Source organism: Ambystoma mexicanum, chromosome 12 (genome assembly GCF_040938575.1).
Source record: "Ambystoma mexicanum isolate Mex_15411 chromosome 12, UKY_AmexF1_1, whole genome shotgun sequence".
NCBI lineage: Eukaryota > Metazoa > Chordata > Amphibia > Caudata > Ambystomatidae > Ambystoma > Ambystoma mexicanum.
The window spans coordinates 103,233,572-103,251,741 of NC_090936.1; the positions used below are offsets into that span (position 1 = coordinate 103,233,572).

Here is an 18,170-nt window from a genome sequence, read left to right on the forward strand (position 1 = left end):
CTACTTAGCCAATGAGCAAGCAAAAATATTTTAAGGGTGGCTTTGGGGAGTCTACAGGCACACTTGTTGAGCACCAGCTAATGTCTCTCAGGTAATATCAGCATAATGATCAATTACTGCAGCAAAACACATGCCTCGGGCAAGATTTCATACAAATACATAATTGGAGCAGAGTAACCTCAACTTAAAACATGCTTGCAGAAAGGCCAATTGGATGAAAACCATGTAATATCAATGGAAAGCTATGGGATCTGGGCAAGTAACAATTATTATTGCGTACAGTCCACACTTTCTTCATGTGGCTCAGTTTATCACTTTTCAGGTATACGGATTTCAAGAAGCTACTAGCCATGCAGAAAAGCCCCCAAACCCCTGACATTGATGCTAATATTTCACATAGACACAGTAGATGGTATCTTACTCGCCAAGGATGAATTATCACTTACAAATGTCTAGTGGGGTGTCTACATTTTGACTCCTCCTTTAGCTACAAATAAGAAAATGCCTCCAGCAGATCATCCAGTCTGTACAATGTCATATGCCCCCATCCACACTCTATCCCCACATATAGTGAAACTCATATCTCCTTGTGTTACTCCATATCTTACTTCCCTCTTCAACTCCTCTCTTAACAGTAGCACTTTTCCATCATCCTAGAAGTCTGCTACTGTCATGCCTATCCTTAAGAAAACTGTCCTGACAACTTTCATCCTCTCTCTTCTAAAGCACTATTCAAAAATACTAGAGCCCCGAGTGCTCAATGACTCACTTAGTTCCTTGACACACATAACCTCAGGGATCCTCTTAAATCAGGCCTCCGACCTCTGAACTCTACTGAATCAGCTCTCCTCAATGGCAGCGACTGCATCTCCCCTCCTCTTACCATACTAACCCTTCATCTATTCTCATTCTTCTCGACCTCTCTGTTGCCTTCGACACCGTCAATCATTCAGACCTTCTCTGAACACTATCTCTCCTAGGTATCAGGGACACGGTCCTTGCTTGGTTAGTTTCATATCTCGCCCCAGACACTTCTGGGTGTCTTGGAATAGCCCTACCTCCCCACTCATTCACATTACTGCTTGTGGTGCCAATCAGTACTGGGTCCAATTTTCTTCACTCTCTATACCTGTGTTCTTGGTACCTTGATCTCCTCCTATGGCTTCTCCTATGAACTCTTTCTTGATGAAACTCAGATCTTCTTCTCCTTTCCCTCCTTATCTGATGAGCTAACTGTCTCTTGGCCATCAAATATTGGATGGCAACTCACTCCCTCATGCTCAACTCCAATGTGACTGACGTTCTCTACTTTCCATCCAAATAGGCTATCTCTTCCTCTCCCCCTCTTTTATTCTTCTCTTCTGACTACCTTCCATACTCTGCTCTGCTCACCACCTTGGCGCCGTCTTCATCCCATCTCATAACCTCTCACTACTCCTCTCCAAATCTGCCACTGAGGCCAGACTTAATCTCCTCAACATCAGAGAAATAAGACATCTTCCCTTTTTTATTTATTTAATTTATTTATTTTATTACATTTGTTCTACACCCAGACCCGGAGGTATCACAGGGTAGTTACAGACAACTTGGTAAATACACTCTTTACAGTTATATACACGTATATACACTTCAACTCTGTTAAGCCCCTAATCTCCTCCTTGGTACTTTCTCAATCTGACAACTGTACCAGTCCACTCTATGGCCTACCCGAATATGCTTTTTCACCTCTCAACAAAGTCGTCAACTTTGCTGTCTTTACACTCTTCCACCTTCCCTGCTACACCCCATACTCAGCCCGTCGTCAGTTAGGTTGATTATCTATGAAACAGAGGGCAAAGCATAAATTCATTCTCATCATCTTCAAAACAATACACAGAATTGCCCCACCGTATCTATCAGCCCATCTCACTCCCTACTCTCTCCCTCACTCTATATCATCATCCTCGGCTCACCTCCTTGCCACCTCTTGTTCCCCTTGCGTGCCCTCTCATTTACGCTCTCTTCCTCTCCTCGCTCCCTCACCCTGGAATGCTCTTTCTCTCCATCCCTGCACTACTCCCACTTTATCTATATTTAAATTCGACCTCATAGCTCTCCTCCTTTCTGAAGAACCACTTGCATAGCATTCTAAAACACAACATCTCCCTGTTCTCCTCTCCCCCTACCTCTCTATGACAACCCCACAGCCCTTATCCCTCACCCCTTCATCCTAAAACATAGTACTTCCTCCACTATCCCGTTCCTATCTCATGCCCCTCTGTCCTTGTCCCTGGTTCATGTTTCTACGGCTCCTGCATCCTCTTGCCGTGTATCCACATCCTCTCATCCGTTGTTAAGGACACTGGTCCTCCACTTAACACGTTTTGTAAGCATTGTTGTGCCAAAAATGCTCTGTTTTCCCTATAATTTTCATTAAATAAATAAAATAAATAAATTCCTGCTAATGCAACAAGGCCCTTCTTTTAGTTTCCATCTCAGTCCTTGTCCTCACACCAATTCATTTACATGGTTTATCAAACTAACTGGCAATATTGACAGTTTTTATATCGAGCACACACCAAGAACTGGATTTTGAAGTATCCAGTATTTTTTGTAGTGCATATAGCCATTATTTTTTTGGCTACTGAACACCAACTGTTTTGGAAGTCATTTAACCATGGGCTAAGAATGATTTGGGGAGACTCAATCAATTTAATGGCAGAAATATAGTCTCTTTATTCTACAACCAATGACTTGTGTTTTTTTTCTTCTCATTATGTTCTGTTTCCTGATAAACTTTGACTGTGAAGGTGTCACCATATCACAATTTGATTTGAGTCAATTCTATTCAAATATTGCTTCTTTTTTTGATTGAATCCACAATGTTAGGATCCTGTTTTCTTTATCCTTCAAGATTTCACACATTATATGTTGTTTCCCAAATAAACATTAGATTTTTTTTTTCGTTTTTTGGAATGCAACCCATTAAAAATAAAGGTGTTGATCTAATGTCTCTCAGCTGGGAAAAGATTATATAAGTTGAGAGGCAGAACTCATGAATTTATTTCACAAGAGATTTTTGTTAAAAACATTATTTGGAGTGTTGGACCAAGGATAATCAAAGACAACTCCTATTTCTTTTGGTTCGGAGGTATATTTCTTGTTGTGAACTCCGTTCCTAGGATTTTTCCATACATGATCCCTCTTCGTGTTGGGATCAATATGTGGCCTGGTTTGGGGATATCCCTGATCCGTAGTTTTTCCAATCAGGTCACAAAGAAGCCGACCGGTTTCAGTGCTATTGGGGTTGTTAAAACCACTTTCTTCAGGGCTAAGAACTAGCACCAATTAGTGTGTGGTCTGATGTCTTCTATTGGTGAGGATGAATCTCTTATATTCAAATAGGAGGACACCCCATCACAGATGAGACAACTCCCATATGTCAGGTTCCTGGATTCGAACAGGTATAGTAATTTAACAGTGTCCCAAATCTGAAATGATCACGCATTCCTTGCTCACCTCCCGATGGAGAAAGGGTACTGCTGGAGAGTACTGTACCTTTTCGAATCATTTCGGATTTGGGACACTGTTAAATTACTATACCTGTGGGTATAGGTGGCTGTGGGGTTAATCATATTTTGCATGATCCACGGTTGGGGTTTACATGAGCCGGGGCCTCATTCCTGGCTGTGTAGCATAGAGTTGTGCTAATTGGGGCAGGGCACAGTTAGTAGAATGCAGGAAACAATCACTAAACCAGAAGACCAGTTGCCTCAGTCCTTGTGTTGCATGTGTCTTCATTGCTTCAGGCTACCACACTGCATGTTGCTCTTTGCAGTGAAGACCGCGTACTGTGGTATCCCATGCTCTCTGTGATGACCCACAGTCCCACTAAAACATCCCCAATCCTCTTAAGTCCCTCCAGCAAGTTTAACACTACCAGCAACAGCTGGCATACATATCGCAACATACATGGTATACGCGAAAGATCACAACATAAGAATACTTGTGTCTACAGCCCTTCTATCACTCTACTGCAGCTCACATTCCTGCATCTTACCCTTTGGATCAGCCTTACTCCATTGGTCCCCTCTCTAATGATCCTTTGTATCATTTCCTTATGTCCTGCATCAGTCCTCATCTCATTATCTCATTGTTTGTTTTCATGGCCCCCTCTTTGGATATGCTCTTTAGTCTTCCTTCTCTCCTCTAATGCATCCCATCCTACACATCCCCTATTTTTATTTCATCCTTTCAGTTACTTGGTATCTGTTCTTCTACTAATCTGTCTAGTTCCACTCTCCCAATGCTGCTCTAGCACACCCAATGTAGCTATACCCATGCAGTTTCTACCCGGCAGCCCAATCCCACTCTCTCTCCCTCTCTTTCTCTTGTAGATGTTGCCCGCTGTTAAGATGGATTTCAAAACTCTGACCTGGTGAGCAGATGTTTATGAGGCCGCCCTAGTTTAGTTGAACAATGGAACCTTCTGGACAAACCAGACCAATCTACGGTAGCCTGGCAGGCGGTTAAGTCTAAGTCTCAGGAGGGGTGAGAGTGATCGGAAGCCCACAATGAGCACACACAGTAGAACTCCACAGAATACTCTTAGACAAGTGTATATCAAAAAATAAATGTTTTATTGCCTTACAACTAAACATGAATAAACCACAGTAATAATAAACAGTTACCACACACGCCTTACACTATTTATCATGCATACAAATGTGTTTCGCCTAATACGAATAAGGGAAAAAACACAACCACAACCTGCAACAGAAGAGGTAAATTAACACAAATATCACATTAGGCAGTTCTTCGGAGTCGATCCCTAACTTATGAAGTCCAGCCCTATGAAGTAGGGAGCTTTATGCTCAAACGTACAGCAGTGCGTTAACAACGAGCGGTCGTGCATAAAAGCGAAAGCGGGTCCTCTTCAGGGAGCTACAGCAGTTCAGGAAGGGGCTTGAGGTACTGAAGAACAGTGTCCTGTTATCTGGGAAGGGTCTACCCTTGCAGGTAGAGCAACCTTGAAGTTTTGGAAATAGCTAGGGAGCACAGGCTAGCCCAGGTAAGGTGAGTATCTTCTCAGGGATTTGTGTGCGTAAAAAACAATGGCTGTGCCAGGGTGCTACTGGTAAGTGATGCAAGTACTCACTGACCTTCAACACAGTCCGGGCCAAACTTTGCCAGTCCAGTCCAGGTCGCTTGTAGGTTTAACCCCTGCAGTTACACGTTATTCCGGCTCTCAGCGGCTGTGGGACGGATGATAGTCTGTGGCTGGACAGTAGCCTTTTCTCAGCTCTCGATGAAGAAAGGAAGACAATTCCAGTACAGCACGCCTCAGAGCACAGGGGGGCAGGTATGCAAGGCTCCTACAACGGCTGTCACCACAGCATGGCCACACAGGGCCCGCAAATGCTTGCAGCGTGGTGCACTCTCATAAATTGCGATCCAGAGGAGCTAGGACTATGAGTTGTGGTGGGAGAGTACCCAAGACCACAAGTTAGCGATTCCCAAAGTCTTGAGTGTCAACTCGGGATGGTGGCATTCCTATATGATACCCCGGGTTTCAGTTGATCGGTTTGCTGGATGGGCCAGGAACGCTTCAGAAGAAGCTCTTTTCAAGAGTAAGCAGCACGTGCCCAGGGTAGTTGGTCCCACTACTCCACAGGGTCAAGTGCCCTTGCAAGCCTTCTGTGATCGATACAAAAGCAGGGGTCAGACGGGACAACAGCAGGGTCAGGGTGCCAAATCTCACTGCATGTCTCTGGCGGTTCCACAGGTCTGCTCTTTTGTTTCAGGATTCTTGGCTCCTTTTGTATTTCGGTGTGAACTTAAGTTGAGCGACCTAGAATGGATGCAGAGCACCATCCCTTATCCAAGATTCGTTTTGCGCTCAAATCTGGGATAAACAATGGATAATCTGCTCTCTTGCAATCATGCCAGGCGTAGGTCAATCACGGGCCACAGTGGTTCCAGTCATTGAGTTATACCAGACATACTGGCACCAGTAGTGTGGATTGGGACCAGACAGTCCCAACCCACTTCCTGGGCACTAGCTCTCATGACATGCAAAAACCCACCAAAGTTGCAGTTTTCACGGGCGGCTACATACCCAAATAAGGAATTCCCGGGTCTACTCGACCTGGGGGAAGGCACAGGGACAAGATGGCCAAAGGACAGAAAAAAATACTTCACAGCCATACTTGCCACTGGCCACAGTCTTGAGCCAAACACTGTAAACGTGACATGGTTCATTAAAAATAAGTAAATACACAAAAAAGTTAACTGTTGGCACCAGCTCATCCTAGGCACACTTGTATAACCACCAAAAATCATTAAGAGTGTGTCTAGGGCCATAAAACAAAAGGACCCGTATGCACGGTACTGTAAGTTACTTGGCACATAGATAAAAAGTTACCAAGAAATGGTAACATACCCAAAGGACGTGTCAGTTTCCCCATAACAGAGGAACAAAAGTTCAGAAGAGCGCAGCTGAAGGCTGGGCTCCACTGGAAAAAGTAAGACTTGAATCAAAAATAAAAGCAAAAGGTTTGGGGGTCCAGAAAAATGGTAGGAAAGGTGCAGTAAAGCGAAATCTTGCACTACATACAAAGCTTACTCTCTGACCATAAAGCTTTTCTCCTACTCTATAACACATCTTTACACACACTCTCACTTTTGCAGCTCCACAAACTTGATACCTAGAATGCTTCCAGTTAACAGAGCTCTGACAAGGGAACCCTGCTATGTACCTTGGGTGGAATTTCCAAATAGCAGGCTTCACCTCAGCTCACTCAGAAAAATACCAACAAAAAGAGAAGGACTGTCTGTTGTGACACACTGTTGCTTTAATACCATTCATTCAGAAGGTGAGAAACCTGCTATACACCACCCTGAGCGTGCTCCGCACTGAAGGTAAATCCTTCATGCAAAACCGCTGCTAAGGAGAAGGTTTGTGTACATACATTTCTTCAGACCCCCATAGTGCTGCTTGCCTTGCCAAAGTCTTTCAGCCAGATTGGGGAAAATGCTTCAGAGCAGGGACATGCTTGTGAACAGAGCAAACCAGAGAACTAATAGTGGCAAGAAGAATAGCATTCAGAAGATGTTTCAAGAGCATCTGAGTAGATTGAGTGATGTCTTACTTTCATATGCTCAACACAGAAAGCAAGGGGGCTAGGCAGCTTGGAAAAAAGAGGGCCAGCGTCTACCACAAAAGCTCAAGGAGTACCTCACTCTAAGAGAGAAAGAGAGAGTGAGAGAGAGAGAAAGGGAGAGAGAGGAAGAGAGCAACAACAACTGTTTCCAAATAGCAGAGTCTCCAGACACGTGCCAGCTGTAGCTGGAAAGGATCAGATGAACAACTTTTAATTTGAAGTATTTTAAATAAATAACCCATTCCTCACTGAAATAAATCAACCAAGGTTTGCTTGGCTGAAAGAAAATACATCTTTAGGAATAAAGCCATTTCTTACCTCATTTGCACTTATGCAGGCTCTTTATTAGCGACGTTACACGCTCAAGACAGTATATGGAAAGGGCTGAGAGCCACCTCCTTGAAGAATTTAACCTGAATGTCCTTGCTCTCACTGAGACATGGTTCATGGCCAGCTCTGTCACAGGTTTCGACACTCTCCTTCCTGATGGCTACAAGATAATCTCTGAGACCAGAACCAACCGACCCTGAGGTGGAGTAGCTGTGAATTTTCCAAAGTGGGTCCCTGTTTGTCATTCCTGCACAGGCCTACTCCTCCTTTGAATGCCTGGTCTGCAGGCTCTCTATCTCTCCTTACCTATCTCTGACTGTGGCTACCATCTGCAGGCTACCTGGCCAGCCTGCCCTCTTCCTCTCAGAATGGGCTCACCTCTCCTCTTCTCGCCTTGCCAAAACCTCTCAATTTCTCCTCCTCGGAGAACTCAACATCCATCTGGATGCTTCTGATCCCTCCTCTGGCCTCTTCCGCAACCTCTGCAACACACTCTCTCTCTCTCTCTCTCTCTCCAAGAAGAGAGTCCACATCCAAGCCTGTTTCTCTGCAGCCTCTAACAACACGGCCAAACTCTTTAAAATCTGCTCGGAGCTAGCCAATCGTTCTGCAGTCTCCACCTCTCCTGTTCCCTCCTGGGACCACTGTATGGCTCTGGCTTCTCACTTCACCCCTAAAACTCAGGACATGCTGTCATCGCTCTCCTCTTTCTCTCCCCCTACCTCTCTCGGCCCACCTCTGGCCACCTCTCCCTCTCCTCCTCCTTTCTTATCTTTCTCTCTGACAACACCTGACAATGTTTTTAGACAAGTTTGATCTATGAAATTTTTGTCCAAACAGATGGTCCCCTGCTCCTCCACAACAATCAAGGACCACACTGACATCCTCGCTTCAGCCTTGGTCGATTTCTGCAATCACTCATTCACCACTGGATCTTTCCCCTCTCCCTTCAAGCACTCCCTTGTGCACCCCCTCCTTAACAATCCTTCTGCCGATCCTACCTGGCCAGCAAACTATCGCCTAATCTCTATCACTCCTTTCCTGGGCCATCTCCTGGAAACTCTTGCCATCTCCCAGCTCACTCTCCACACTGAATCTGTTGGTTGTCTCCATGACCATCAGTCTGGCTTCGGAGCATCCAGAGGCATGGAAATTGCTCTGATGAACACCTGTGAAGATCTGCTCTCTAATCTTGACTCCAGCCTTCCTTCTCTCCTCATCCTCCTTGAACTTTCCTCTGAATTTGACACAGTCATTCATGTCATCCTGGTCAATCATAAATCAGGCCCTGGAGTGGTTGCTCTCCTTCCTCCTGGACTGACCCTCCCAGGTCCAACTTGGGTCCTTTCTCTCCACCCCCTCTCTCTCCCCATGTGGTTTTCCCCAGGGCTTTATCCTCTCACCCTGGCTCTTCAATGTCTACTTGCCCTATTGGCCCACCTGATTTCCACCTTCTCCTGTAACTTTCAGTGTTCTGTGGATGACACTCAGCTCTCTTTCAGGCTCCCCTCAGCCTCCCCTACTCTCTCGCTCATTCCTGACTGTCTATCCACGATTCAGGATTGGTGCGCCTCAGACTATCTCTACCTTAATGCCAGTGAGACAGAGATCCTTCTCATTGGAACCCCTGCTCCCATTTTCCCTTTCTCACTCTGGCTGCCCTCCTTGGGCCCTCTTCCTTCGCCTTGATGGGAGGACTGTAGGCCAGACATGTTTGGACATGACTCAAAGGTTTAATGCTGGGGCTCTGCGATTACTTGATGACTGATGTAGTTTCAATTCTTTTGTGCAATTGCAACAGAAGAGCATTTCTGTGTTTTGGACATTCAATTTTCGTTGATTCAACTTCATCCAGATATTGACCTGCTCTATCCAGACTTTAAATCAATCTACTATATTGGCCTGAGAATTTCCTAGCTGGCGAAGAACGAGTGTGGTCCAGTGTACATGTTTGGGTGCTGGCTATTTTTCCAGGGTCTTCCTCATCTTGCTATTCTTCCTTCTCATTTGCCTGGGCTAGGCCTTCTATTCCAGAATCATTTTCCAGGCTCTTTCAATGCTGCTTACTGCTGTTTCAAGCCAGGATCTCCTATAACAGTGTTGAGACCCGAACACCGTGCCGCATCTGATTCTCATGCCCGTACTGGGTGTTCACTGCGACTGTCCTGTTGCAATGGCCATTTTTTCTGGTGTGCCATCCATGTCTGACTTCTGTACCGCTGGGGTCTGCCTTGTGTAGGGTCCTCTGTCCTCCTGGAGCCATCTTCTCTGAAGAATAATTTTTTCTTTGAGGCTATTGGTGGTGTTGGCTCAGCGATCAGGTCTTTGGGTGTCTGGATCATTTGTTTCGCTTTGGAAAATAAATATTGACTTACTGGGTTGTTCTTCCTTCCTCGAACGCTATTTTCAGAAACCAAGCCATAAGTACTTGCCTCCAAGCCCTTGGTTGGTGGGTTATTCCTGATACTCACCATCAGGGTTCCACGTGGTCCGTAGTAGAGGAGGACTTTGACCGTATTTCTCCATTGACTTTCACTAGGGGCTGTGTCCTGCTTGACTGCATTCTGTACTATGGCTGATGTGTCTGGAAGCTGGTCCAGGATCTCTACTTGGGTTCCTCTCTGGTCTCTGTTGGGAGGAACTGGGAATTGCCTGACTTTTTCATCACAACCACATGAGAACATACAGACCTGGCCCCCTTGCTCACTGTGCTCAGAGAGGCACAGCTTCACCTCACTGATGAGGCCCAACAAGGCTGAAACACGTGTATGGGGTTGGTACGCTGTTGGTACTCTTGTTCAAAGGAGGTTTGCCTGGCATCTTGATGCTGGACTGCCCTTGTGGGCAGGACAAAGACTGATATTCAAATGGATATGCTTGCTTTGTGAAAAGTACAGTGAGCAAAAAGTGATGCTGCGGACTCTCAAAATGGGTATAACCACTGAAAAGGTTATCATGCCATGTTCTTTCTAGAGAGGGGCGCCTGCTACCTTTTTTGTACCCCTACACAAAGTGGAATAAATGTTTTTAAAATAACTAAAAACAGTATGTACTCAAAGATGCTCTTTGTATTGATATGAGGGAGAGGGGTCTAGAGTTGCACAACTCTGGTCTAGTTGTTATAATGACCCACACCCGAGCGGGACCTTTAAACCTTTAACAGCCTTTCAGGTGTGGGCCAATAAGGAGGAGAAGCAGAAGCAGCAGGAGGAGGCAGAGTTGGAACCGCCGCATTGCCATTAGCAGGACGCTGTGTAGAGAATGTAGCAGAGGTCGGAGGTGCAGCCAAATGCAGAGGACACGCAGTGGGAGGCGGGGTGGAGGCCAGCTGTCCTGAAGGAGAGAGAAGCTCTAAGTGTCCTGCAACTGCTTCGGTGTGAAGTGTACACTGTAGTGCATGTGGCGCAGTGGTGCTCAACTGTCAGACAGCATGAGCAGAAGAAGGCTGACCAGAGCTGTCAAACATTGGGGAGGCCCCTATGTGTGAAGCAGAAGCAGGGAGTCTGACGAAGACGCAGGACATACCAGTAAGTTGGCCTAATAGAGGTGACCCTGGGGCGCTTCAAAATAGACTTCTGTGCAAAAGTGCACCCTTTGAATATCGAACCTTTAAACTAAAGCTATCTGGGCAAAACTCTCTTGTGCGAGATGTCGAACAGGAGAACATTGTAACCCGTATCGTCAAAGCCAAGAGTGAATGCAACATCCCAAAAGGAAGATGTTGGACACAAGAATAATGTAACCCCCATTGCAAAAGCCAAAAGGGAGCAATAATCAAACCAAGTGAAAACAATTTTCCAAAAGGGATATATCTAACCACAGGACATTATAACCTGCATTGCCAAAGCCAAAGAAAGCTCAGAGTGACATCATGGCCATTTGAATGTAGCAGAAAGTTGTAAACTACATTGCCAGCAGCCAATAGGTTGTGTAGAAAGAGATCGGAGTCAGCAGGAGAAAAGCCCTACTTGTAGAAAGGATCAAGGGGGAGAGAACTGTAACCTGCATTCCCTTTGGCAAACAGATCAATGTGAGAATAATTGTCCTTTTGGACAGCACAACTGGAAAAGAAGTTGTAAGCCAGTTGTGTTGCAAGTCAAAAGACTTACCCAAGAAGCCATTGTTGCTTAATTTGTTCCACAACTTCCTATGGATTGGAAATTAAACCCTGCTCATCACTCTCTGCCTGCCCCTACCATCCACCATTCCCCTACTCAACCTCCATATAACCCTCCTCAAGCACCTTCTTCCCAACCTCACCCTCCTTTTCAACCTTGATCTGCTCCTCCTCAGGCTGTTGCTCCTCCTCCTGGTTGACTACCAGAAACTCTGACATAGAGGTTGAGGAGTATTGCAGCTCCTCCTCTTCTCTACTGACCTCTCTCCCAATAAAATGACATGTGGCCTAATGTTTAATGTGCAAAGTACAGATGTGGCTAGGTTGTCGAACCTGCTTAAGGTGTCTATGTGTAAAACACAAAACTAGGGACAAAGAAAGGGTTTGAGGCAAGATCCCCACTGTAGGAAAGGGTGATCAGCCTGGAAGGTGACTGAGTGCAGCGCAGTAAGACATCCAGAGTTCACTCAAATAGAAAGAATGATCTGCACGCACAGGAAAAAAGAAAGGTACACATGTATGGAGTGACATAAAGGAAAACCGGAACAGTCAAAAATACAAGTGTATTTTTTTGGTTTATTTACATTTTTACATTCGACTAATTGGCTTCAAGAAACACAAAAAGTACCCAGAGAGGGTAAACAAATGGCAAACTCCACCGAAACTCTCCTCATTTTGCTCAAACAGAGGTGCAGGTTGTCGAACTAGTGGGGCCTGAAGCTAATGTAGTTGGGCCCACCGCTGCAGTGACATTCACATCTGTAAATGCCCACACAGTGCCACTCAGGCCCTAGTCTGTCTACGCCTCTCTCCTAAATCCACCAAAACCACTGCAAACTCCTATGTAACCAGCAATTTGCGAGCATGTCCCCCTGTCCACATATAACTTGACAGCAAAGCAATACCTGCAAAGGAAGCAAAAAGACCCTAAACCTGTTTTGAAATAAAAAGATGGGCTTTTCATGCAGGCATCAAACAAATGCATTCCTGTGGAATCCGCCTGCATTTAGCACCTGCTAAAAGCTGATGGATCTCATAGAATTCGATTGCAAATGCAGTCCTGTGGAAAACGCGTCCATTTAGCACCTGCTAAAAGCTGATGGATCCCATAGAATTCGATTGCAAATGTATTCCTGTGGAAAACACCTCCATTTAGCACCTGCTAAAAGCTGATGGATCCCATAGAATTCGATTGCAAATGCATTCCTGTGGAATCCGCCTGCATTTAGCACCTGTTAAAAGCTGATGGATCTCATAGAATTCGATTGCAAATGCATTCCTGTGGAAAACGCCTCCATTTAGCAACTGCTAAAAGCTGATGGATCCCATAAAATTCGATTGCAAATGCATTCGTGTGGAATCCGCCAAGCTGATGGATCCCATAGAATTCGATTGCAAATGCATTCCTGTGGAAAGCGCCTGCATTTAGCAACAGCTAAAAGCTGATGGATCCCATAGAATTGGACTGCATTTAGCACCTGCTAAAAGCTGATGGATCCCATAGAATTCGATTGCAAATGCATTTCTGTGGAATCCGCCTGCATTTAGCACCTGCTAAAAGCTGATGGATCCCATAGAATTCGATTGCAAATGCATTTCTGTGGAATCCGCCTGCATTTAGCACCTGCTAAAAGCTGATGGATCCCTTAGAATTCGATTGCAAATGCAGTCCTGTGGAAAACGCCTCCATTTAGCACCAGCTAAAAGCACCAGCTAAAAGCTGATGGATCTCATAGAATTTGATTGCAAATGCTGTCTGCAAAAACTAATTTGCATGAGACATTTATATGTTTCACAATGTGGATCATAAAACCAAACTTTAATAGTGATTTTGCCAATATTTATGTTATGTTATGTCCACTTGTAAAGCGCGTGGTCACCCCAGGGCATCGTGGCTCTGGAGTGAGGAGAACCTAACCAGGGGCCAACAAGCCTAGGAAAGGAAGGTTTTGAGAGCTTTTCTGAAGGCTAAATAATTCCGAATTTTCTTGATAGTCACTGGGAGTTCGTTCCACAACTCTACAGCTGCCATAGAAAAGGCTTGTCCTCTAAACTAAATTTACCCTTTAGTTTTACTCTCCGAGAAAGCACGTTTCCTGCATGCCATTAAGATTTTAAATAAAATGACCCCAAGGGTACTTGTGCCTTTCCAACCTATGCACGTGCCTCTGGGCCAGTGTTTGGCACGTAACAAATACATAAAATAAACAAATACATCACTAATGTGCTTCACTAGGTACTAGAATTCTGGATTTACTCTATCAAAATCAATTATAATCAGAATCCTAAGTGAGTGCAAGGTGGAATTATCAGAAGTAACTGGACTAATTGCTACATTGCCTCGGACTTTCTGATTGGCTTGGTATCAGGGCCTATCCGAGGCACGTAGTACCCAGGAGAAAAAAACATGGGGATTATTGTACAAGAAGCGCAAATCGCGTGCAAGGGGCCACCACCATTAGCACTTGGGTGCTGTTGGGTGCCCTGCATACAGTTTTCAACTTTTGCCCGGTGAAGCGGAAAACTGAATAGTAACCAGTCCAAATCGCCTTTACTCTTCAGTCCTACTCACCATCTTGTAAAAAAAAAGTCAGTGCTGCCCGCAAATGATGCTTTGCATATGGCGTCCAAGTGGTTTCCAATGGAATCCGTCTGTTCTACAGCAGGTGCTAAATGGAGGTGAATTTACAGCTGCATAGAAATCTCATGTAGGCGTAAACCAAAGTGCAAATCCAGGATGGAGGAGGCAAGCATGGCAGGGGTGTTTCCTCTGCTTCGTACCCCTGCTCCTCTGACACACTCGCAAATGGGCGGGAGTGGGACATGGAGGCATAAACATGGTTGTAGACCCTCCTGATGGGGCACCTTCCCATAGAACAGGTTATTTGGCCGTGTTCGTTCTCGGTAGAGGGGCTCCCCGACCGTTTTTTGCATTTTAGGAACTTTGGGTTTCACCCGAAGTTACCCAGGGTAATCCAGACGAGGACCCCTTTCTCACTGTGCTTAAAGAGGCACAGCTTCACCTCGCTTATGAGGCCCAACTAGGCCGAAACACGTGTCTGGGGTTTTTGATGGTACTCTTGTTCAGAGGAGAATTGCCTAGCATTTCGGTGCTGGGCTGCCCTTGTGGGTGGGACAAAGGGCTTCATTAGGACCCTGGCGGTCCCGTAACGAACGATGCCGTACAAGGCCCGGCACCTTTCATTACGGGCTGCCCTATTATGAGGACTGCTGAGGGACCCGCTAAGGAACGCCTGGTCAGACCAGACGTCCTTAGCGTGTCCTGCTATTAGTCCAGGATGCTAACAACGGGCCTGTCATTAGCGGGCCCGTTGTTAGCATCCTCCCCATTCCCATTTGAGCCCTAATCAAATGGGAATGGGGATTCATTTTTATCAGGTCCCAGAAAAGGGTAATTACCGGGTCCGCCAAGGTCAGAATGACCCGGTTATTGCCCTTTTCTGGGACCCAGTAAAAAATCATTACCAGAGGCAGTCGTGCCCTTAATAAGGGCACAGCTACCGCCTGGGTCATAATGAGGCCCAACGACTGATATGCAAATAGATACTTCTCCTCTGTGAAAGGTACAGTGAGCTACAACGTGCTTGTAGACCCTCCCGAGTGGGCACCTTCCCATAGAACAGGTTGTTTGGCCGTGTTCGTTCTCGGTGTAGGGGGGGCTCCCAGACCTTTTTGTGCATAAAAACATTGTGCCTTGCTTTTTACCTCTCCATTTCCAACACCGCCCATTAGAAAGCGACCATGCATGATTCATCTTCAGAAATGAAGGCAGAGAGGTGCAAGAATGAGAGGAATTTCAGGTAAGGCTTAAGACGCGGGTACCACAGAGCTAAAGGTGCCATTTAAAACCTCATGAAAGCACATTAGGACTCATGATGTCAAGTTGGTTCATAGTGACTGCATCGAATGCCAAAGCATCGAATGCCTTAGCATCTAAAAAAAAGCAATGAAAAAAAAACATTGAATGCATGTTTTAAAAAAATAAAATAATGGGGGGGTTCCCCTCTACCCCCATTTTTTTACCGCTTAAAATCCATTATACTTAAAATAAAACCTTTATCTTAGAAAAAAATACATTTGATGCTTTTTTTCCGACGCTTTTGGCATTCAATGCTTTGTATTCGATACAATGACTGGATACCGTCATGTTTCCTCATTAGCTCCACTAAAGTACCATTAAAACTGGCTGCACGTATCTGCTTAGGGTGCTTACCGAAGGGTTACATTGGTGCAGTGATCTCAATGCATACAATGTGCTTGCATGGCAATGGTGTCGTGGTTAATATATCACTCAAGCTAGGGAGCTACCAGTGGCTTTTTAACCAGTAATCTTCATACAGTACCCAGACTGAGATTGGTAGCTCTCCCCTCCCGCGGGCTGGGAGGGGAGAGCTAAATAGAGCTTCAGGAAAGAATGCAAAATGGCGTCAGGGAATGTCTGACGATCCGACAGACACTTCTGTGAATGAGCTTGCTTCGGTTTCCTTGATAGAGATACAGAAATCCAGGTTCTCCATTGCCAACATTTCACCAGGATGGTCGCTGCAGAGGCCTGTGATTGTGACATCAACTCCCAGCACCCACAGCGGGTGCTGGGAACATATGGTTCGCAGGCTCGCACTGGCCTATGGGGCAACAGGGCAATGGCCGAACCAAAAACGCAAAATGGTATGTGGGCCAGTTTTTTTGGTCAAAGTGGTGCACTTTTTTGGACCATGTGTGCCAGTTTGATAAGTTACTTAACCATGTGGCTAATAGGTTTGACCAGTGTTACTTAATGAATAATCTTTAAAATGCACAATCTGCATCACTTTTTATCAATAACTTCCAACTTTGCTACTACTTAGTCTGTCACAAAAGGAATGAGTTGCCATTTGCAACCGTGGGCCACTTTTTCATTGGTGCCCCAGACAATTGTATGCCCCAGTCCGACCCTGAGTATACTTTAGTATCGGGCATCCACAGCTGACATGCTCCCGCGTCAAAGGCGCAGCAACGCCTAGAGCAATGCATTTCAGAAGATTAGTGTAAGTCAAAAGCAGGCTGGGGCTGGCCTGTAGGGCAACGCTCGAAGTACAGGCCTAACATGCTAGTGTGTTCCAATTTCTTGGGTCAAAGTGGGCCGGTTTTGGGGCTAAAGTGAGCCAGCCTGATCAGTTACTTCATTGTGAAGCTAGCAGTTTTAACCAGTGTTACTGAACAAGTACCAGAGGCGTTGCTAGGGGGGATGGGGGGTGTAAGGGGGCTAAATCTCTCTGGGTTACCATTCAAGCTGTCCCAAAAAGGTACTGATTGCTATTTGTGACTGGGGGCCACTTTTTCATCGCTCCCCAAGCCATTTTTATACCGCATTCCGGCCCTCCTCAAAAGTTCCCTATTTGTTTATAATATTTTTGTAAAGTAAGGTCACTTTGAAAGAAACACGCATGAACATCTGTACATTGTATATTGCATGTATGAACGCTGGTTTTCTTACTATGCATGTGATGGTTTTAAAAGTGTAAAGCACTTTAGCTAAAACACTTTTTTTTTGTGGTTCAGGCACCTGCTGCTCAACATGAACAGAATGCGGCATTACTAGAGAAATTCCTGGCTCCTCGGCAGCATTTTAAAGAAAAGAGACTCACATTTCTACCCAATGACAGCCCTATGAGAAATGCAAAGAATTCAAGTGTCGGGGAGGAGGGTGCCCCAGCAAAGGGTCAGCCCACTGTGGAAACGCACCACCTTGGCCATCAAGGAGGGATGGCGGATGTGGCTGCGCGGCCAGCTCCGGTATGTATGAAAGAGAAACCTTTATTTAAGTCTGAATGGGCATTATGGAGCAGTTCTTTATACAAATACAAGCACATGTTGCAGCATATTTGCAATATCCTTGCCTTGGGAACAGGGCGAAATAGTGCCGCATGTCTTTGATATTCTGGTTGGGCCGACTTAGGCCTTCGTCATCCCCAGCTCTATAGATTGAGTAGTTTGAGTTGGTAATTTGGGTGACAGCACTTAGAAACTGGAAGAATCTGGCATGAAGCGCTATTCAAACCACCAAATGATTATGGTCAAAGGTGACTCTGCCGCGTCCAGGTGCACCTGGTATGTCAAATGATGAGTTGTCGGTTAACGGTTCAGATTCTGACTGGGAGAGCCTCATTCTCATGTGCTTGACCGCATTGCATGGCAGAGTGGGCATCTAACCAGTGTGGCACTGTCTATGAAAACATTCTCTGTGGTTAATACAAAATTATTCAGATGTGTATGTGGTTATCCCCGTCAGCATCAGACTTGCCCCTGCGCTCCTACAATTCAGAGAAGAACTCAAAACCCAACTCTTCAAGGAACCTCTCTGCCTCAACACCTAGGTCATCACATTGCATCTTGTGTCACCTGACTCGCTAGACGATGCCCGCCCCTCTCGTCCCCACCACCCGGTACAGCTGTACCCCTCCTCTGTGCCCCTCTATATCCTACCCCCTGTATATCTGTTCTGTTGTTACAGCTGAAAAGCGCTGCGTTATGCATCAGTACTGTTGTATACCTGTGTAAAGTGCCCCATTATGCATCTG

General features: G+C 45.6%; 1 protein-coding gene across 1 annotated transcript in view; it reads left to right on the forward strand.

The window, feature by feature from the left end:
• LOC138514462 (uncharacterized) overlaps window positions 1–18,170 on the forward strand; it is a 791,313-nt gene that overhangs the window by 760,559 nt on the left and 12,584 nt on the right. Inside the window, exon 11 of the mRNA XM_069629962.1 lies at window positions 17,152–17,385. Coding sequence (XP_069486063.1) covers window positions 17,152–17,385 — 234 coding nt within the window. The remainder of the gene's footprint in view (window positions 1–17,151; window positions 17,386–18,170) is intronic.